Source organism: Eucyclogobius newberryi, unplaced genomic scaffold (genome assembly GCF_026437365.1).
Source record: "Eucyclogobius newberryi isolate DKJ021-1_F unplaced genomic scaffold, fEucNew1.0.hap1 SCAF_1, whole genome shotgun sequence".
In the NCBI taxonomy this organism is placed as follows: Eukaryota; Metazoa; Chordata; class Actinopteri; order Gobiiformes; family Gobiidae; genus Eucyclogobius; species Eucyclogobius newberryi.
In genome coordinates, this window is record NW_027315723.1 from 16855687 (window position 1) to 16879406 (window position 23720).

Consider the following 23720-nt stretch of genomic DNA (forward strand, 5'->3'; position numbering starts at 1 on the left):
TTTAATACTCTCACTTCAGTAGTAGTCGTTTACTCTTTGACAACTACTTTGTACTCCTATTTGAATAACATTATTTTGAGTGACTGCACTCTTACTTCACCCTCCTGTGAGTGTTCGCCGGAGCGTTTTGATGCTGGTAAAAGCCGGGTATTGCACTCCGGGGGGCGCTACGGAGCGTTTAGCTTCACTGGTGCGTTTCAAAGTGGCGCCATTACCAGGAGTCATTCATTAGCGCCGCGTTTAGCAGAACACACAAATGACTGATTAGCCTGTTTGGAAGTCACGCTCGAGCCAGTTCAGCCCCCGCAAAGTCTGACAGTCTGTTTTTACCCCAAAGAGATCGAACTACGCACGGTTCAGTGATCCAGAGAATTGTGATTTTCAACGACACTTTTACATTAGCAGCTGTTTTTAGGAGTCGGGCGAGGCAGGGTTTAGAACCAAGAGAAGTCTAAAGCAAAAAAAGTTAAAAAAAAAAGAAGGATTTGAGAACAATTGGTTGAATTTACTTTACTCGATTGACTTTGGAATTCGGTATATTTCGATCTCAGACACTTTTACTGTGTTTGTCGAGTGATAAAAGCTTTACAATATTAAAAGATTTGAACTTTTGTGTTTCTTACATACAGTTCCTTCTGATATGATTTAGTTTTTATCCTCATTTGTTTGGTGTGTCCTTGCAAAACACCAGATATAGCTACAGTTATAGTTATTATTCTAATGGTCCAATGATATACAATTATAAATCCGATGACACGCCAATGTCTCCTCAATTGTGTCATCAAAAAGAACCATTAACTAATCGCGCTTGGGAGAGATTCAATGGCAGCGCAATTTATCAAATGATAATTGTGATTACAGTTATTGCTCCGGTCGATTATAAAAAAGTAGTGGGGGGAAAAAACGAATTGATTACGTTTAGTCCTGGACGACGAGGAGCTCGAAACCTGGAGCGAAGCCACTCGTCTGTTTGAACGTGACTCACCATAAATTATACTAATCCGTTTCCATGAGTAATTGTTTCAAAATAGCATGGATTCAGTTATTAGCCAAATGATTATGATCCGATCTAAAGCGGCAGAAGCAAAGAGTGTTGAATGTAGTGATCCGTCCTCACAAAGCGGTAGGGATTCTGTGGAAAGAAGGCCACATTGCACTCACTCATGGTTATTGGTTTGTGTTGTGTCATGTACAATATTTGAATATGTTGAGTGAGCTGGAATGTGTTGGTTGGTGCTTGCAAACATTGTATGACTGTAAGTAGATCTTTTAGAGCTCCATATGACTGTCTGAAACATAATTTTGGACATTTCTGTCAGAGTTCACTTCAAGCACTTGTTTCAGTAGATGCAATGCGTGCGGGATTCCTCAGGGCTGCCCTTTGTCACCGGTACTGTTCATTGTTTTTATGGACAGAATACATTTATTTATTTAGCAGTCATGGATTAGTGGGTGTCCGGTTTGGGGACCACAGGATCTCATCATGCACTAGGACGTTTTGAGTTGAGTGTGAAGCGTCTGGGATGAGAATCAGCACCTCCAAATCTGAGACAATGGTTCTTGACCGGCAAAAGTTAAATAAAAGGTGTCTTGAGGAGTCCCTGACCCAAGTGGAGGAGTTCAAATATTTTGGCATCTTGTTCACAAGTAAGGGAAGGATGCAACGTGAGATTGACCGTTGGATCGGACTCCTCTGGTGAAGAAGGAGTCGAAAGGATTCAAGTGGTCAAAATGAGTTTCCTCCGGAGGGTGTCTGGACGCTCCCTCAAAGCTCATTTAGTATGCTCCCCTTTCACACGTAACTAGCTCTGTGGGTTTACAGCAGGCTTTTAGATAGAGACCCGTCTTCCCGTATTTTGGACGGGGTATTTTTAAATGTGGACGGGCATTTTTTTCTTAGTAAATCTTAGAAAAAAAGGGAATATTATCATTAAATCGGGCCGGGAAGCATTTGACAATAGTCCGCCATTACAGTTTACTGTTTAAGTGAAAATGTGCATGCTGCGCGCTGATTGGTTGACGAAATGTGTGTGCTTGGCTCTTATTGGCTGCCGAGCCATGGTCCGGAGAATGCCGAAGCTACTCGTTTTTTTACCTTGTCGGCCCCCGTACTTTTGTCCGGGGTGTTTTCAAATCCTATCTAAAAGCCTGGTTTACAGCGAAAGAAAGTGAATTAGTTTGATTTATAAAAATAGCAGTGTCAGTATTCCCAACACTTCTCCTGACCATGCTCCTGGCTCATGCTCACGACAGGTCAGAGAGCTCAGGTTTAAGCTCGGGTCAGAGCTTAAAGTCAAACATTCAACCGAAACCGCGCATTTGATCCAAACATTACGAACATTAAACTTGCTCCGACAGTTACATCCGTACATATCGCACTCCTCAGCACTTGTGAGTCTGTTACTTTTTTATGACCAAAGCATTTTCCCTCTGCACAACTGCACAATTCATAAGGCCACGAATCCCAGTGCGGCGCCCGGACCAAAGGCCGCGCCGGCTGCCTGGAACAACAACTCTGTGCGTCAGCGGATTTACAAAGAAAGAACCGAGAGGAAGAGGTCCAAGCGACGCACAACACATGAAAAAATAAAATACATATTCAGCCAGAGGTTCAGGAAGGTGTTTAATTCATACTGCAAAGAATCACAGATGTAAGCAAACGAGCGGCGAGCGGCGCAGCGCGGACGGAGGAAACACCCTCGAGGCAAGTTAATAAATGATGGGGAAAGAACATAAAAAGTATTGTATAAGCAGATATAGTAAGATTTATGTCATGGATTCTGGGGGAAATGTGGAGAATTATATGAACACCACTTTGTTGCTTCAAAACCACTGCATAATAACAAGTACTTAGTTAAAGTTGTTTTTTAAATCATTTTTCATGTTTTCATTTTTACATTTTTATTTAAAAAGAAAACAAAAACATAAAGCAACAAAAACAAATGAGAGGGGTACGTGATTTTAGTTTTATTTATTCGTTTTAGTACATTTTTTTTATTTTTTCAAAAAGAAAACAAAAAACAAAAGCAAATGAGTCAAGACCAGAGAGAGAGAAAAAATCTGGTAAAAAATAAATAAGAATTTAGAACATTTGTGGCATCAAATTAAAAAAGAAAGTTAAGGTCCACAAAGTCCTAAATTTAGTCAAATATCTGTTCATTCTCGTCAAGCCCTCGTGTGGTGTTTTCCGCGTCATGCTGTCGGTCCTTAATCGTTTGTGTCAGTTTGTGTCGTCCACTTTATTTGCCTTTTTCCAGATGTTCCAAAATTATCCGTTTATTGTGTCAGTTTTAAGGCTCAAATACATCGTTCTGAAACTGAGTTGGATGCAATGCTTTGTTCATTTCTGTCCAGTGTTTTTGTGCAACAGAACAGTTCCAAAGAGCAGTTGCTTCCTTATGGTTCTCATCAGATGAAGCCTTTACAGTGTGCGGCCAAAATCATTCATGCTCAATTTTTCACAAAGACCTGTCTATGGACTAAAACATTCTTCAACTGGAAGAAATAAACGCATTGGTGTAAAGTACAAATACTTACGTTGCTGTAGTTGAGTAGATTTTTTTTTAAATGTGTAAATTGTGTATTTGCAATTGAGTAAAGTTCTAGTCCCAAAGCACTATTGTTCAGAGCTTAAAGAACATGCACATCATGTGTTAACACAACTTAAATTTAACTTTAAACTATTGATTTAATTATGTTTCGCATAAAAAATTCGATCTATATCGATCATCTATTTTAAAAAGTACAATTTTGCCAGCAGTATACTTGTAATTTAGTACATTTGTAGTCTTGTAAGTGTGGTTTTACTTGAGTACAAATATTCAGTACTTTTTCCAACCACTGAATAAAAGCCCTGCAGGTGTTTAATGAAATATAAGTCAGAAAAGAACAACTTCTCAAGACATGTCGACGGCAGACGCTCCACCAAATGCAAACTTTACAGCTGTAAAAGTGCAAATGTTATGAACCTGAACTGTAATGAACCAATCTGTGAGTCCAGCTGCCGCGCTGCCATTTTACATCCTCCATAATCTCGTCATCCTCCGCAAATTCCTCCTCTCTAAGCTTTATGAAAACTGCGTTAAGCCACTCAGACGGGATTGGGGCCCGGCCCGAGATATAATCTGCTTTTGGCTTTTCGATTAAAACGCAGATTATTCACAGAGAAGCGTCGGGTGACAATTCAGAGCAGCAGATCAAATTTAGGGTTTTGTTTTGTCCTCGCTGCGATGAAATGCACAAGAACAAAACACGACTTTGCCCCGGCACAGATATATCATAAAGTCTTAGAAATGAGACCACTGCACGCTTTATGGTTTTACTGTACGTTTTATTGTCGAGAACCTCAATTCATCAATTAATAATCAGGATTCTAGGGTTTGTGCTGCTGCAAAGACTTCATGATGAACTACGTCTGTTTTTCACATTTAAGAAGTTAAAATCAAGTACAGTGCCATTAAATGATTTAACCAACTTGAATTCAGATGGTTTAAAGAAGAAAAAATGCCTTCTTTTACGTCATGGTCTGAATTCAGTTGGAGACTAGAATGGCACAGTGTGTTTGGGAGGTGTTTGCATATTCTTCTCGTGTCTGGGGGTGGGGTTTTCTTCAGCTAGGCTTGTCCTGCAAATAGGAACGTAACCAAATCCCTCCAAAATCCCTCTGTCCGATATTATCTGGATATATAACACAATACAACACAATACAACTATTTTAAAGAGGATAACAGAATTGAAGATATGCATTTCCCCCTCTTTCTTTGACGATCTTTTGGTACTATTAATATTGTCGTATTCCAAAGACTGAAAATAATGACAAAGGATGATGTTTTTTTTAGCTGTTGCTACAAAACAAGACAATATTTCAGTTATTGTTATCTAGCTATTGTTGTCTAGCTCAAACAATGCTGCTAAAAAAAAAAAAAATACTCGGATTAGACAAATATTCTGTTTTTGCAGTGTGTGTAAGAATTCAGTCAATATTTTATTTTTTTTAATCTATTTATTTTTAGCGATGAGCTTTGGCAATTTGGTGCAAACCTAAGGAGCAATAATAGCATTCAATTGTCTTAAAAATAAAGTATCGAGACATTAATTGTAAAATAAAGTATCGCCATAGCAATACAAAATGTACAACATAGAATAATGTAGTTTGGCTTCTGTTCCGTCCGTGCTGAGTTAAAATGGCGGCGGCAGATGATAAATACTGACATGATTTTATTATTTGAGCAGACACTAGACATGGTATCTCTGTCTACAACAAGTGGCTCCAGCGCTGCCATAGCAACGCTCAGATAAGGAAATCGCATTGTGCAATTCCCCAAACATGCTTTCATACACGAGTGGGCTATGAGACGTTTACAGAAGATCAAGGCTTCCGGGAACAAATAGTGACAAAGCGGAAAGACAGACACTGCTACAAAAGTACATCTAATCTATCTGAGTTTAAATGATTTAGAGGTGGAAAATGTTGACAAAAAATGGGCAAATAGTGGAAACAAATATTGGAGTATGCCACAGACAATATTCAGTTACATCATAAAAGTTTTGTTATTGAGGGTTAAGTGCTGCACAATGCAATAATTAAACTGTAAAATGAACCACAACAGGCAGAATGATCGCTTTATGCGCTTCATGTTTCAGATCATTTATTTGCATCTTTTATATTTTTAATCATTTTGCAAAATAATTTAATATATCACCAAAACAAAAAACCTAATATAAAAATTGTTTGGGGCTACTGTTGTTGTTGTTTTGTTTGTATTTTTGCTTTTTTGAACTAAATGTCTAAATAAATTAAATAAAAACACGCCGCGATCCCGAAAGGGAACAAGCGGTAGAAATGAATGAATAAATAAAAAACAATGACTATCATGGCCCACACCTGGATTGTTATTATTATATAGTTTTATATTTTAAATTGTTTTAAGCTAGATTGTTTTCCAATAAGGTAATTAAATTGCACCTACCTCTTTTATTTCATGTTTTTTCATTAAAAAAAAAAAGGATCTTCTAATCTAATCTAATGGATTGTTTATTGACGTGAACTGCACAATACTTATATAGTATATTGCTTTATTGTTTTAACTACTGTAAATACTCCCTAATGTGTCTATTGCCCTTTGGGACGGCTGGGGATGTCTTCTTTATTAACACCGACATTAACATTAACATTCATTAACATGCACATAAATACATATTTGACTTTAGTAATGACAGCAAGGAAAATGAGATGACAGACCGTGTAGCGACCTCTCTGACCTTCACATGTGCTCTACTCTGAGTATGAAGAGATCTGAAGAAGAGGAGGAAGTTTGTTCTCCTGCTGCCGCGGTGGAGATGGAGCAGAGGAGGCAGGGTTCTGCTGCCGCGGTGGAGATGAAGCAGAGGAGGCGGGGTTCTGCTGCCGCGGTGGAGATGAAGCAGAGGAGGCGGGGTTCTGCTGCTGCGGTGGAGATGAAGCAGAGGAGGCGGGGTTCTGCTGCCGCGGTGGAGATGAAGCAGAGGAGGCGGGGTTCTGCTGCCGCGGTGGAGATGAAGCAGAGGAGGCGGGGTTCTGCTGCTGCGGTGGAGATGAAGCAGAGGAGGCGGGGTTCTGCTGCGGTGGAGATGAAGCAGAGGAGGCGGGGTTCTGCTGCGGTGAAGATGGAGCAGAGGAGGCGGGGTTCTGCTGCTGCGGTGAAGATGGAGCAGAGGAGGCGGGGTTCTGCTGCTGCGGTGAAGATGGAGCAGAGGAGGCGGGGTTCTGCTGCTGCGGTGGAGATGGAGCAGAGGAGGCGGGGTTCTGCTGCTGCGGTGGAGATGGAGCAGAGGAGGCGGGGTTCTGCTGCTGCGGTGGAGATGGAGCAGAGGAGGCGGGGTTCTGCTGCTGCGGTGGAGATGGAGCAGAGGAGGCGGGGTTCTGCTGCTGCGGTGGAGATGGAGCAGAGGAGGCGGGGTTCTGCTGCTGCGGTGGAGATGGAGCAGAGGAGGCGGGGTTCTGCTGCTGCGGTGGAGATGGAGCAGAGGAGGCGGGGTTCTGCTGCTGCGGTGGAGATGGAGCAGAGGAGGCGGGGTTCTGCTGCTGCGGTGGAGATGGAGCAGAGGAGGCGGGGTTCTGCTGCTGCGGTGGAGATGGAGCAGAGGAGGCGGGGTTCTGCTGCTGCGGTGGAGATGAAGCAGAGGAGGAGCTTTTGAGACGATTGGTTGAGAGGAAAAGTAGCAGGCTGTGATTGGATGACAGTTTAAGCCTTTTCGTTTTTCCAGGCTTGGTGCCAACACAAACATAATGTCATACTTTGGACAAACCTCATTTTTGAGATTTGTTTGATAAAGTTTTCCTGATAAATACTTGATCAAAGTCATGAACGGTTGATAAAGAATTGCGTAAAGTCTGACATGGTTTCTCTTTCTAAATATAAGTTCAGTGAAATATTAAATACTTTTCCACTTTTTCCACCTCTCCCACTTTTACTTCTGTTACTTCCTCCCACTTTTTCTTCTGTTACTTCCTCCCTCTTTTACTTCTGTTACTTTCTCCCTCTTTTACTTCTGTTACTTCCTCCCTCTTTTACTTCTGTTTCTGACTCCCACTTTTACTTGTGTTACTTCCTCCCACTTTTACTTGTGTCACTTCCTCCCACTTTTTCTTCTGTTACTTCCTCCCTCTTTTTACTTCTGTTACTTCCTCCCTCTTTTACTTCTGTTACTTCCTCCCTCTTTTACTTCTGTTACTGACTCCCACTTTTACTTCTGTTACTTCCTCCCTCTTTTACTTCTGTTACTTCCTCCCACTTTTACTTCTGTTACTTACTCCCACTTTTACTTCTGTTACTTACTCCCACTTTTACTCGTGTTACTTCCTCCCTCTTTTACTTCTTTTACTTCCTCCCTCTTTTACTTCTGTTTCTGACTCCCACTTTTACTTGTGTTACTTCCTCCCACCCTTACTTCTGTTACTTCCTCCCACTTTTACTTCTGTTACTTCCTCCCACTTTTACTTGTGTTACTTCCTCCCACTTTTACTCGTGTTACTTCCTCCCACTTTTACTTCTGTTACTTCCTCCCACTTTTACTTCTGTTACTGACTCCCACTTTTACTTCTGTTACTTCCTCCCTCTTTTACTTCTTTTACTTCCTCCCTCTTTTACTTCTGTTTCTGACTCCCACTTTTACTTCTGTTACTTCCTCCCACTTTTACTTGTGTTACTTCCTCCCACTTTTACTTGAGTTACTTCCTCCCACTTTTACTTGTGTTACTTCCTCCCACTTTTACTTGTGTTACTTCCTCCCACTTTTACTTGTGTTACTTCCTCCCACTTTTACTTCTGTTATTTCCTCCCACTTTTACTTGTGTTACTTCCTCCCACTTTTACTTGTGTTACTTCCTCCCACTTTTACTTGTGTTACTTCCTCCCACTTTTACTTGTGTTACTTCCTCCCATTTTTATTCGTGTTACTTCCTCCCACTTTTACTTCTGTTACTTCCTCCCACTTTTACTTGTGTTACTTCCTCCCACTTTTACTTGTGTTACTTCCTCCCACTTTTACTTCTGTTACTTCCTCCCACTTTTACTTCTGTTACTTCCTCCCACTTTTACTTCTGTTACTTCCTCCCTCTTTTACTTCTGTTACTTCCTCCCTCTTTTACTTCTGTTACTTCCTCCCACTTTTACTTCTGTTACTTCCTCCCACTTTTACTTGTGTTACTTCCTCCCACTTTTACTTGTGTTACTGACTCCCACTTTTACTTGTGTTACTGACTCCCACTTTTACTTGTGTTACTTCCTCCCACTTTTACTTCTGTTACTTCCTCCCTCTTTTACTTCTGTTACTTCCTCCCTCTTTTACTTCTGTTACTTCCTCCCTCTTTTACTTCTGTTACTGACTCCCACTTTTACTTCTGTTACTTCCTCCCTCTTTTAATTGTGTTACTTCCTCCCTCTTTTACTTCTGTTACTGACTCCCACTTTTACTTCTGTTACTTCCTCCCTCTTTTACTTCTGTTACTGACTCCCACTTTTACTTCTGTTACTTCCTCCCTCTTTTACTTCTGTTACTTCCTCCCTCTTTTACTTCTGTTACTGACTCCCACTTTTACTTCTGTTACTTCCTCCCTCTTTTACTTCTGTTACTTCCTCCCTCTTTTACTTCTGTTACTTCCTCCCTCTTTTACTTATGTTACTTCCTCCCTCTTTAAATTGTGTTACTTCCTCCCTCTTTTACTTCTGTTACTTCCTCCCTCTTTTACTTCTGTTACTTCCTCCCTCTTTTAATTGTGTTACTTCCTCCCTCTAATACTTCTGTTACTTCCTCCCTCTTTTAATTGTGTTACTTCCTCCCACTTTTAATTGTGTTACTTCCTCCCTCTTTTACTTCTGTTACTTCCTCCCTCTTTTACTTCTGTTACTTCCTCCCTCTTTTAATTGTGTTACTTCCTCCCTTTAATACTTCTGTTACTTCCTCCCTCTTTTAATTGTGTTACTTCCTCCCTCTTTTACTTCTGTTACTTCCTCCCTCTTTTACTTCTGTTACTTCCTCCCTCTTTTAATTGTGTTACTTCCTCCCTCTTTTACTTCTGTTACTGACTCACTTTTGTCGTGGCATTTCCAGTTAAGTGGGAATCCCGTTCATTTTCGTGGAGAAACAGAAAAGTCTTGCTGCTAAAATATGATGTAACGTAGATTGATTCGTGTAAAATGTTCAGAATGTAGTTTTTTCTGGGCGGCTGGTAAATGACTCGACTGTGCCACGATTACGGCGCGGTGCCATCGAGAGCTGCTAATCCCCGCCGCACCGATGTCTTCTGATAAGCCTAATAGGTGAGATAACCGTCCAATCATTCACGGAGACGGAGCGATAAAACGCAGAGGTTTAGGATCGCGTGCTGTTCTCCGTCGGCAGCGTGAAATGTCAGAAACCAGGAACAAATGAAGCTCAAATTGAATCTGTGAAGCCCCTTGACAGGCGTGACAGCGGGAAAACGATGCCGGAGTTGCTAAGAATGCGCTCTTTGATCCTGTCAAAAGCGCTACCTGCTGCATCTCAACTGCAATTAGGTCAAGCGATTATGACCGAAATGAGAATCTCGCTTGTTTTGAGTAGAATGATAAAGACGATCAAAGAGATTCTAAATATGAACCTGACTTCCTGGTTGAGTAAAGGTGCAAAACAATAAAACAATGTGCTGAAATGTGCCAGAAGGTTTCACAGTACGGCATCACACTTCCATATATTCAATTACAGGTATGTTTTACTAGATTACAACAAAAATTAACATTCTTCACCATAAAAGTGACACATAAAACAACATATGCAAAATCGAGCTTTTAACCAAACATTGTTCCCCCTTCAGAAACATACTCGGGTTGATATTTGAGTTCGTTCACGCTTGTCGTTAACTCCGGTCTCGCCCTGAGCATCACAAAAACACGTGGTTTCAATTTTCTCAGATTTGCGGGTCAAAGGTCGAGATCCGGACGTCTCCTTTGCTGTTTTTAAGTCCATCGTCACAAGACTCCTTCTGAATGTTTCTGCCTCAAATCAAGTTCATTACCGCTGTGTGCTACATTAGCGTGTCGGGGAAGGCTAGTTTTTGTCTATTTCCTCGTGGTAATTCCCTCTGCTGCCAGTAGATAGAGTGTGGAGCTATAAAACAGGACACCAAAGAGCGTGTTTGAGGGCCATGAACAACGCAATGTAATGTTGATTTAGAAGAAAAGACAAAATGGAAACGTTGCTTGAAATGACTGTACAAAACCTCACTTCCTGTTTCGTTTCTCTTCCAGGTCGCAAAGCTGTGTATGCTGAAGAAACTCACCGTCACCTCGCCAGAAGTTTAAACCGACAAACTTCACTGCCGCCATGGAGAATTTAAGCGAACTGCAAAACCCGCTGCTGGACAAAAACACCAAGCACATGGTAAACGGATACGGCGGGGATGTACCCAACAACCAGTACCAGGAGAATATTATCAACTACTTTGCCGGCAGCGGCGACGTCGGAAGCACTAACAAAGTCGCTAACGGCGCGGTGGTGAGCGCCGGCGGCTACAACACGAACGGTAGGATCAAAACGCAACAGCTTTTGGACGCCACCTCGTTGCATCTGGCCGTGGAAGCCTTCTACAGACCCAACTTTATATTGTACAAAGAAGAGAGCGGGAGCATCAAGGCCAAGGAATACAAAAGCGAGTGCTGTGAGACCACGTTTACGGAGAAGAAAAACAAAGAGGCCTCCGCGCCAGCAGGGGGCGACGCGGCGGGAGCGGAGGACACCCCGAGCAAGCCGGCGGAGGACGGCGAACACGTGAAGATCCAGACGGTGTCGTACGAAGTGGAGGAGGACGAGTACGTGGAGTACGAGGTAAGATGTGACTTTCGCTGGTCGATTGAATGAATGTGGATTAGGGAAGGCAATTTTGGGGAAAACACAAATGCCTCATATTTATGACATTATCTTCCGTTTATATATTCAAACGGTATTTTAACAATATTTGTCAAGAATCTGCAAAAATGTGCCTGTGAATGTCGTGGTTGTGATTTGAGCATCACATAAAACCTGAAGGGAGCATTAAGTCCACAAGAGGGCAGAAATATCACTTTTTTTTCAAGCATTTTTTGGCAATTATAGTAGACATTTTTGTCTCTTTTTGCTGTAATTTCCTTTTTAATTTAAAAAAAATATATAATTCCTTGTCCTTTATTAGGCTGGAGAGAAAAGTGTAAAATGGGGATGAGAGAGAAGGGGGGGACATGCAGTAAACTGTCGGAGTCGGGATTCAAACTCATGACACTGCAGCCGGCTGCACTCGGAGCCTGACATATGTGCTGTGCCTTAACCACTCCACCACCGGGCAGAACTTGCTGTAAACTTCCATATTTTAACTATAGACAATACTCTAGATCATCTAATTTTGCTTATTCTCCAAAACAGCAACTGTGATTTTGATATCTTCCCAATTCTAATGAGAATTAATCCTGTTCATGGTCTGAGTTTACATCCAGCAACGTTGTCTTATTCTGGTTACAAAAGTATTTAGTTTGCTTACTTTATACTGATTTTATTACCACAATGGTAATAAAAAAGGACATTTTTCAGACAATAGAATGTAATTTTCAATGCAAAATAATAGCGATTATGTCCTTGTAGTCTTTTAGTTTGGATGTAGATGAAGACTGATTGTTCTAAAACAGATTCTGAAAGGTACAATTTTATTCTTTTGAGCCTTTTTGTGATAAATTGGAAAATATTGTACTTTTTTTTTTAACCTTTTGTTGTATTTTCTGCATAATTGATTGCCTATCTTGGTTTAGTATTGATAAGTATCAGGGTCTTGTTTTTTGACAAAGGAAAAAAAATCTTGATCTAAATTTCCAAAATTAAAAACAAACACCAGTTTTCATCAACATAAGATATATTTATGTAAAAGTTCTGTCCTGTGAACCATGAGCTCATTTGCATTCTCTGTATTATAATCAGAATTCTATTTGTATGTTTAATATTCAATTATAATAATATTAGTTTTGTTTTCCATGTGATCTTGAGCCAAGTATTTATATTTAGACCTTAGAAATACAAAGGAGCTCTTATGTTTTAACTCATACAAATGTAGAAGTGACACAGTTCTTAAAAGTTCAAAAATTCCAAAAGTGAGCTTGAAATTAAATTAAAAAAAAATAAGTTGGTTTTGCATGAAGGTCACGATCGAGGCCTTGGGCGTTTTTCACATTTTCATTCTGTTTTCTTTAAGTTCAAACTTCTGTGAAAAAAGGGCAATGACATGTTTTTTCAAGGTAAAAAGCCTTCTCCATCTGTGACCGTGCAGTGTGACCGTGCAGTGTGAGCGTGCACCGTGCAGTGTGAGCGTGCACCGTGCAGTGTGACTGTGCAGTGTGACTGTGCAGTGTGAGCGTGCAGTGTGAGCGTGCAGTGTGACCGTGCAGTGTGAGCGTGCACCGTGCAGTGTGACCGTGCAGTGTGAGCGTGCACCGTGCAGTGTGACCATAAACAAAGCATAAACAAATCAAAATGTCAAAAAAGAATGAACAATATGTAATATAATCAAGAATACACTTTATCAGTAAATATTCTCTCTAGGAGCTTCAGTCACCATATTTTAACTTTTAAAGTGTCTCTGACAGGTGTTTACTATTTTCTAATTCAGACTATTTATACCTGTTGTACATATAAATGATAGTTTTACACCAACCAAGAAGGTATTTGTAGAGAAAATGTTGAAAAATCTCATTCCAGTCAAAGTTTATGCAGAATTTACACAAAGAAACACATTTTTTGACCCTTTAAACATTAATTCAACAAAATAAAGGCGCTCTCTTTTATTTGTCAAATAAAAAAATGGTGACATTAGATGAGTTTTTCCCAGTGTTGCTGGGTAATTTCCTAGTGTGATGTCATCAATCACAAACAGGAAGTGAAATTATAAACATAAAATATGTGCTATTCTGTAATAACATGTAAATTTTTTAGCAACATTTGAAATATATTTATCTTAACTGCATTTTAATTCAATGAGTCGTCCGACCTGTAGGGGGCGCTTTAATTGGTTGATAATGTATTTAAATGTCTCAGTGCCGCTGATCCTGTTACGAATGTGTATTTTCCGCGGTGTCGATAACACGTCACTCATGGCTTCACTGACACGATAGAAAACATAAATCCATGCATACGTTCCTTTTCCTACAGCCAGAAATCCTGTTTGATCCACTGACCTTGACCTCAATCGCAGACGGACGCAAAAAAACCGTCAGTTGGATTATAGAAACACGCAGCCCGTCGTTCGGGGAGACGAGGTGGTCCGCCAAAGGTATTACGCGGCGCGGAGGCGGAGCACTCCAGAGGACTTTGAGGGGATTTGAACAGGCGGAGTAAGACGTGGAGATGGACCAGTCGTGTTCGGAGCTAATGGAGCGTCTGACTCTCCATGAGCGCCTCCACGAGCTCCGCCGCGCCGCCTCCACGAGCTCCGCCGCGCCGCCTCCACGAGCTCCGCCGCGCCGCATCCACGAGCTCCGCCGCGCCGCCTCCACGAGCTCCGCCGCGCCGCCTCCACGAGCTCCGCCGCGCCGCCATCACGAGCTCTGCCGCGCCGCCTCCACGAGCTCCGCCGCGCCGCCATCACGAGCCGTGACGAGGCCAAGGTCAGGCTGGTTATGCGAGCTCACAGATGCACCGCTCAAGAAGAAGAGAAAGAAATGCCGTTTTGGTCCTGGAGTTGTGTTTTGAACAGGTTTCTAAACGTGCTCTCTTTATTCGACTACAGTGATCCGTCAATTAAGTGAATTAAATAATATAATAATAAAGTTCAAACAATATTGGTCCACGGACGGATTATTTAGCTTGGAACAGGCATGAAACATCAAAACTATGAGAAAAAAGCTCTAGAATAAAACCAAAACTCAAAAGATGAAAATATTAATTTTATTTCAAGTACTTTAATCTATTTTGGTAATACTATTTATGATTTAAAGCGCCCCCTACAGGCTGGACGACTCATTGAACTAAAATGCAGTTATGGTAAATATAGTTTGAATTTTGCTAAAAAATTATACAAATGTTATCACAGAATAGCTCATGTTTTAGGTTTATAACTTAACCTCCTGTTTGTAATTGGTGACATCACACTAAGAAATTACCCAGCAAACACTGGGCCAAATTATTTTGTTGAATTAATAATGTTTAGAGAGTCAAAAAAGTTGTTTCTTTGTGTAAATTCTGCATAAACTTTGACTGGAATGAGGTATGATGTCACTTCCTGTCATTTTTCTACAGCTTTTTCAAGCTTTTCTCCACAATTACCTGCTTGATTGGTGTAAAAACCTGTCATAGTCCTTTAAAAGCTGCACTATGTAACTTTTCTGCTTGTCTTCATGGAGATGTTACTGCTTTACCCAAAATGCTTCACAGAATGACCTTAAACGTACCTGTCTCGCGTTCATGTCATTGCAAGTGTTTTCATGACTAAAACATGAAAGTGCAGTCTCACGTCAAGCGGGTCACGTTGCCCAAAGGCTGCATTAATTTACTTTTTCATTGTTTTGCTCCGACGCTTTATTCCCTCGCTCGGAAATGGCCGTGCAGTTTGTAAAGTGTGTTTTACAAATTTATTTTTAGATAGGAAAATGGAAATACTAATGTCAAAGTGACCAAGAATACGGAACATGTCCATTTTAAGTTGTTAAATCATAAAATAATATAATAACTGTGCAACAAAGGCGGCATATCGAGGAAGGAGGAAGGGAGAGAGAAGGTATTTACTGTGTGAAAAGCTTGAGAGTCGATTGGAAGCGAATGGGCTGTGATTGGCTGACGGCGGCGGAGAGGAAACGCAGTCGTCCGTGTCGCAGAGTTCATCGTCGTCAGGGCTAATCGTGTTTAGGAGTTTGTTTATTATGCGAATGTGTGCGCCCTGTGCCACGGAGCTTTCCACTTGGATACTCCTCAAAGGTTAAGTGCATCTGCATAAGTTTCACTGTCTGTTCGCTTGAAATGAGCTTGTGCGTGAAGCGGTGCACTGCAAAAAAACAGGGTTGAATTCACAATCTTTGGTTGATGATGTTTTTTTGTGTGTGTTTTTTCACTGTAGACTGGATACATGTATTTTTTTCAATATTTTAGTTTTACATTTTTTAAGAAAAGATAAAGTGCATTTATTTTTTTTAATTTCCAACTATATAATGGCCAACTAAATAAATAAAAAAATCAGTTTTGCGGTTGAATAAGAAGAGGAGGAGGAAGAGGAGTGTGAGGAGGAGTAGGAGGAGGAAGAGGAGGAGATTCAGGGCCGTTGCACATCTGCACAGTCTCATCCCAAAATGTATTTCATAAACTGTATCGGAGAAAACCTGAATGTTCTCTTTTTTTGAAATAGGAAATAAAGTGTTGAGTTTTTGCAGTGCAGTTGTCTAGTCTGACACAATACAGCGACGAGCGGGCGGGACAACAATACTCCCAGGGCCTCATTATGCTCTTTTACAGCTGTAGGGCCGACTCCAACACGCCACCTCTGTCACACACACACACACTCACGCACGCACGCACACACACACGCACACACACACACACACACACACACTATCATCATTTAACAGGGCTCACTATATAAATGATGCAACGCCACGCTTTTAATTGCCATCCACATGTTTCTAATTGTGTACAGTGCAGTGGAGTTAAAGGGCGGCGACGACGACTGGAAGAGACAACTTGTCAAGAAAAATCAACTGGCTCAAAATATGAACCAAAGTGTCTCAGTTGGTTTTGGAATTGATGTGGAAAGCGTTCATATTTAAAGTCGCACTGTGTAAACGATGTTGAGTCAGGAATGTGTGTCATTCAAATACAGCTGTTTTTATTGCTCAAATTTAGCTTGAAAAACATGAAACTATCAGGTGGCAGAATCGTACACGTTTACGCTGATCTTTAAAGGCCTGTCTGGGGTTAAAAGTGTAAAAAAAGAAATAAATAAATCATAATTTCATATGTAAATGGATTTGGAAATGATCTCGTTGAGCTGACGATGTGGCAACAAATTACGGTACTTTTTGGACTTTAAGCCTCTACTTTTTTCCCACGCTTTGAGCCCTGTGGCCCATACAATGCGGTTAATTTATAGGTTTTTACTGGCCAACGACAGCCACCGGGGGGCACTCTAGCAAGAAGCGCACCCATTTGACTCACAGTAGAGGAAGAGGTCAGTGGACTGTGGAAGCACTTTATTGTAAGCTTCAAAACGCTGTGTGTTTTATTACAATCCGACTTATATTCACGGACAAATGAGTCTAATGAGGAAGTGAATCTAGACGCGGCAAAACGCAAAGACACATGTGGAGCGCGGACATGTGGTATCCAGGTCTGCAGTTTAGAACCTGCCGCAGTGAAATTAGACTTTCTTGGCCCGACCTGACCCCTGCATAAAGCAGATGTGAAGACACAGACACAGGTAAATCAGCTCACAGAGTCATCAAGGACAGAGGGGACAGAGGGGACAGTAGGGACAGTGGGGACAGAGGGGACAGTAGGGTAGTAGATGTCTTCTTGACAGTTTTATGTACAATTTATTTTTTCTTTGTAAATTTTGTTGGAGCGGCTTTTATTCAGGAGCGCTGTGAAGCCCGAAAAGTACGGTGATCATTTTTTCCCCTCGTATTGATCTCAATTTTCTGATGAATACAAACGGTATCGACTTTGTAATAATTGTCATTTAAAACACACACCAAAATAGGAAAATAAGTAATTTCTAGATAAACTCAGAGCAAATCACAGAAACAATGACATTGTGTTTATATTCGAAAAAAAAAAAAAAAAGTGTTCAAGTAAAAATAACTCTATTGTCTTATTTATGCTGCAAATGGCCAAATGCCCCAGCAACCAGCGTTAGTCGTTCTCCTCGAGCTCAAATCGGACCAAACACAAACTGTACAGTCACAACAACGTCTTCAAACACGGCGAACCTCGTTAGACTGACAGCAGCTGTAACACGCTAGAATGAGGGACGGGACAAAATCTTAGAAGCAAAAGATAACATTTGTGTAAAATGTTCTTGTGAAGTGAAGTGTTTACATTTGTCTCACTGACGAGTTACTGGGATTTACATCGGGAGCAACAGCAGCAGAAGAGTCGTCTGCATCTGCATTTACAAGTGTCAAAGCTGCATTTAAGCATCAAACCGTTTTACATTTCTTACATATTAAATTAAATGTTGGTCGGATGAAAGTTTTTTGATCAGAGGGACGATGCTTTACGCAGCGCAATATAACGTGTCTGCATTAATTACACTGCTGAGCATCAGTTAAGTCTATTCCACACTGTGCCTTCTCTGCATCAAGCCGTCCTTGTAAAATTGATGTTTGACGTGATAAAGTGTGTTGTATTCCTCCAATCTGACACTAAACTGGTCCAAGTCCAATTCCCCGAGGTCCTGGACGTGATCGGGAGGAAATGCACGTTGTTAACTGTCTCTCATGGTTTGGATAACGTATTGAGAAAGGGCATCTACAGTTTATTTTGTGCCTCCTGCTAAAAACCCTAGAGACGCTCCATTGAAAAATTAGACTCTAATTTGAGCGGCGCGCGGCGTGATTCCGGCTGTCGGATGCTCATATGATTCTGCTGGTGTAGATTGTCCGGTTAATATTCAAGGCCATCCCTGCGTGATTGCTGCTGAGCTGGTACTGTGCTGGTGTAACCGGGGTTACGCCTCTTGAGACGCTTTCAATTCAGAGCTAAAATTACATAAATACAAAGCTGGATCACACAATAAATTTATGTCAAAATTTCATTCTCGTGGATCCAATCTTGTGTCTCGTCCCATCATAAAAAATAAGTTTGATGACTCATTACTGATCTAAGGGCGTTCGAAAAGAAGATAAGTTTGTTATCTTAAGTTCGGGAGCAGGACCACGCCCCTTCCTGCGGCTACACTATTTAAGCATCCAGATCACACACATCAGCGTTCATGACTTCGTGCCCCTCCCTCTCATCTTCTTCTAATTATTATTCAAATAGATGTCCTAGACATGGGTATCGAGGTCCGGGAGCCTTGAGCCCTCATCGCCAGAAGCCTCAAAACGGCATCCACTTCTGTACATTTGTGTTGTTCATGTTTCTCGCTTGCCAATAAACACTTTGCATCGTAGCTGGGGTCTTGGTCCTTGCTAGTGAAAGGCTCTCATACTCTTATACTGTGTTAATAACTAAAGTGTTATTCCCAACACTGGAGCCACAACGCCGCAGGAACAGTCCACACTTTTGCCAGGAAAAAGCCAGAAAGTGTATCCAAAGTCTTGCTGCCAAATGCATCATTATTGTTCCGCAGTCGTCCTACTTCACTGTGTGGGCCGCACTTGGCCCGGAGCCAGCGCAGAGTGTTGGGGCCGTGGAGTTTCCCATCGGCTGAATTTGAGTTATTTGTGCACCGTGCGGTTTGAACAGCTCCGACTTTGATTTACAACCTCAACACGACAGATTCTCCAGTTTCCTTTCCTTCACAACAAGGACGCAAACAGAAGAAGCTGAAGCAGAGCCTCGTGCAGGAGGACGACCGTGTGACCGAGGACCGTAACCGGGGGTGACACAGAAGGTCAAATCTGTGGCACTGACGATTATATATATATATTAGTCTACCAGCTGCTTGCATTCATGTAGATATTCAATTCCGGAATGTCCCAGAGTGTGGCATTAAACCTATCTACCTTGCACTGATTCAATTACAGGTTCTGATTCAATTTGCTGGTTTTATTGCTCAACGAGACCTTGAAACACACACATTCTTACTCCTGTGAGCGCCCTCGCCTCTCCACAGACCGCTCGGCTCCATGGAGACACGCAGCCCGCTGTACGTTTAATGCCACATGGCGGAACATTCCAGGCAAAGCACTGCCATCTATCAGAAAGGTTACATCGAGGGCAACTTACAACAGCAGTTCAAAATGAGAAAAAAAAAGAGTTTAAACCAAGTGTAAAGACGACCGGACAAATCTCAACAAAATCACGACTGCCCGGCCGGTGTTTCCATGGCAACGCAGCCGCACCGGCATCTGGTCATGTGCAGTTTGAAGAGGGGTCCAACAATGCGGCTCAGAATGAGGGAGTGACGGGGGGAAAATGACAACAACAAGGACATTATCGCAGTTATCCGAAAGTGCGAGTTTGTGCCGTTCAATTACGAGCCAATAGCTCGGATAGAACCGTCGCCCGCTTCTCCGTCTCACTTTGGCGAGATATTCCTCCCAAAACCTTAATCGATTCAATCAGCGCGGCACTAAAGTCTAATGGGTTTCGCGTCTGATTCACCGGTGCCTTCTTTTTACGGAGAGAACGGCCTTATTTCTAATCATCTCTCGCTCGCCGCGTGCAAAGATACAAAGGCTACAAAAGCGTTTGATTTCACACAATCTCCGCCGCCGCTTTCATCGGGCGGGCAAAAGCTGATGTCGTGGCTTTGATTAGAGGAGGAATAATCTAAACAGCACGATCTGACTAATCCGATTAGGCTATATCCCCAGCCAGGATATTGGACTTAAAGGCAGGTATTGTTCGAGATGCAATCAAGGTGGATTTATTAAATACAAATTACACAGACTAATATAATAACCTGTTTTGTATCTGATTAAGTGGACACACACTGGATTTAAAAGACACACATATTATGCAAATTGACTTTCTTTTCTCTTGTTATCAAACTACATCGTACTACTTGTATATACTGTACTTTAGTTGTATTCAGCTTGTGTTTCATTGTTCACGAGGTGGCCTTCTCCGAGCCGCATGAAACACTTCAAATTTCCCGTCGACCGTCAAAACACGATCATTACGGCACAGCTACATCATGAAGTTGGCAAGCGAGGTTATTTTAAACGTGTGTAATTCCCTCTGCAGCCAGTAGATGGAGCTGAAGCATAGTTACTCTGGCATCTCTCAAGGACAAACGACAACAAAGTTATGCTGTTTTTTGTTCAGACATTTGTATTCTAATAAATGAAATGCCAACGTAAAGGGGGAGCATGCTTAAAGGCCAGTACAATACAGATAATGCTCAATATTTGTCCTTTAAAGCCAGAAATCATCAGCATATTAAGCTGTCAAATGTTAATTACATTATAGTATGTTTATATCAGTATGTCGGGGTGCAAACTGCAAACATAAATCTTGACGAGGAAGCGCCTGACTGAAAATAGTGTGGTTTTTAATCCATTTGCCTATGCCAATGCCTTTGCTTTGGCATCTTAAAAAACGCGTCCACATATGACTTCATATCTGAGGTGATCCCGCCTCAGGGTCTCACAGTGATTTATGGACTCTATTTACGGACAGCGCCGAAGACCTCCGCAGCCCCCCTCACCATCTTAGACTCCCCCATGTTCACTGTGGACTCCCTCCGCTTTTTTGGCACCACCATCACCCGGGACCTCAAGTGGGAGCCCACCATCAGCTCCCTCATCAAGAAGCCCCTCCCTCATCAAGAAGGCAGGTCGGACCACAGCCGACCCTTCTCACCCTGGACACGAACTGTTTGAGCCACTCCCCTCAGGCAGGAGGCCGCTCCCCTCAGGCAGGAGGCCACTCCCCTCAGGCAGGAGGCCACTCCCCTCAGGCAGGAGGCCGCTCCCCTCAGGCAGGAGGCCACTCCCCTCAGGCAGGAGGCCACTCCCCTCAGGCAGGAGGCTACGGTCCATCCGCACCAGAACCTCCCATCATAAGAACAGTTTCTTTCCCTCCACAGTTGAACTCATGAACACTTCCTAAACACCTTGCACTCACTGCACTGTCACTTCTTAATGCACTACATAACTTTATATTTTATTATGTACATATCATGCCGTTTTGTAATCATTGTTCAATGTTTTGTTGTTTGTGTTGCACCGTATCACCAGGACAGGTTCCTATGTTTGTGAGTTTTTTGTTCATTGACAAATGGCAATAAACCCTTTTCTGATTCTGATTCTGATTCTAATCTCCACCTCAAATCACAAATCTGAGATATTTGAAACTTAGGTTTTTTTAGGCGTTTTGAGTGGGAAATTGAAGAATTGTTATTGTTGTGTCACTTTCTCAGCATTGCATAGTCCCATCGCTGCCCCATCGCGGTCCTCTCGCGGCCCCAACGCGGCGCCAAAGCGGCATCATTGGGGCCCCATCGGTCCCATCGCAGTCAGCGTCTCGTTGTGAACGGGAGGACTCCGAAATCTGCCGAATCACCGCACTGCGTTGCTTTCTCGAAGGTCGGCAAATTAGCCAAACGTGTATTCGCAGTCACGGCTCTGCGCATCTGCATTTGTCGTGAATTTACAAATTAAGCTCGATAGATGCGTCTTCTAAATCGGGTCAAAGTGGGACCCGGACCGGGGGATTAGCCGATTCGATTGGAAGTTCCTGTGACCTCACCTTGTTCCCTTAAGAGGCGGCACTACACTGCCTCTCTCCACACGCGGGATTACCGGCACTCCCATCGTGTAAAACGCAGACGGTCTGTAAAAAACGGGACGTGTCGTTAGAAATCACAGCCTTGAAGAGCCCCGCTGCCCCCCCACTCCCCCTCTCTCCGCCCCTCCATCCCCCCAGCTGCTGCTTTTTGACCTTAAGAGCACAAGATTAAAGGAGAGAAGGTTTTCTGTCTTCAAAGACCAAACTAGAGAGAGCGAAAGAGAGAGAGAGAAAGATGGGGGGTAGAGGAGGTAGAAAGTAAAATGTAAAGGACAGAGCGGAAGCAAGAGAGAGATGCAAAGGGAGAGAAGACGAGGAATACGATAATAAGATAATACAAATAAAAAAGAATAATAAAAAGAGAAACGAGAGAGAAGTAGATCATTATGTTGCATTTTGTTCATCGTAAACGGCGCCGTCGATCTAAAACGAAAACTAACACCAAACCACCTTAAAATAAAAGCAATATTTTAGAGTAAAAGTACCTCAGTTCCGTTGCAATGCAGTCCAGGGAATCATAAGCTCTGGAGAAAGTCTGGAGAAATTAATATTGTCTCTGAGGAGAACACGTAGCTGACGCTAAATTAAGTAGCTGAATAAGTAGCCATCTGCTTGGCAGCTGATTGGTCGAAAAAGATCAACATTGCGCTGCTGAAAAAGCCTAACGCCCCCTGCGCGGAGCACGAAAACTAACCATTTCTAACAGCTTAATGTGTACTTTTAAGGTAACGAATACTGTTGTTTGAAGCACGGAGGGGCTCCTTCGTAACTTCAACTTTCTATAATGCAAAAAAACGCAAATTTGGGGAAAAAAAGCTAAAACCCTCTTTTTCTCCGTTTGGCCGACTTGTGGCGTTTTTTTGGGTGGCGAGTCACATTTTATACAAGCACTACAGTACTTGAAAATAAATAAAACCTGTACTTTTACTTGACTAATTTGTTAACGAAAATGAAGAGAGAGTGAAGAAAGAAGAGAGAAAGATTCACCTTCATGATCCGGCCTCGGTTTAGTCTTCTTAGATTTGGTAGTAGAAAAAGCTTCAGTTGTAGTCATCTGGACTCAGTTAGAAAAAAATAGACGTTTCGACTCTCATCCAAGAGTCATTGTCAATAACAGAATTTAGGTCGGGAACTCCGATATTTATACTCTTCTGTGGTAAGTCCAGCCCATTGGGCGGAGCCTTCCTGAAGTAGAAAGAGTTGTTTGTTTCAGCAGAAACTCCCCCCTTGTATCTACCGAGCTAGCCTATTCAGAATTTTAATGGGCTATTAGAATCCTCTTTGTCTTTGTGAGACCCTGGCTCAACCACCCTGAGAACCTGATTAGCATCTAAATGTCCTGGTCCTGGTCATCTACCTCTCCAGGGGTTCAGTATACCATTATAGACTACAGGAAGATTGAATCTTAGCCCTCCATTCCTGTTTAAAGAAGGTCTTTCTTTTTTAACAAAATAGCTTCCTTAACTCCTCTTTCAAACCATCTTTTCTCCCTGCTTAAAACCTTCACCTCACCGTCTTCAAACGAGTGATTAGAGGCTTCAAGATGGAGATGCACGGCACTCTGAGGTCCTGAACTTGTATTTCTTCTGTGCTGATAAAGCCTCTTGTGTAGAGGCTGTTTCGTCTCACCTATGTAACGTTCTTTACAGCTTTCTTCACTGCATTGGATCGAATAAACTACATTGCTCTGTTTTTGAGTCGGCAACTTGTCCTTAGGGTGAACCAGTTTTTGTCTTAAAGTGTTTCCTGGTTTAAAATAAACAGGGACTTCGTGTTGTCTAAAAATTCTCTGCAGTTTTTTC

The 23720-nt window shown here is 42.1% G+C and overlaps 1 protein-coding gene across 1 annotated transcript in view; it reads left to right on the forward strand.

The window, feature by feature from the left end:
- The window catches only part of syndig1l (synapse differentiation inducing 1-like), a 92556-nt gene that overhangs the window by 9735 nt on the left and 59101 nt on the right, over nt 1–23720 (forward strand). The window contains exon 2 of the mRNA XM_072439796.1: nt 10767–11343. Within this exon, the coding sequence (XP_072295897.1) occupies nt 10843–11343 (501 nt within the window). The 5' untranslated portion in view covers nt 10767–10842. The remainder of the gene's footprint in view (nt 1–10766; nt 11344–23720) is intronic.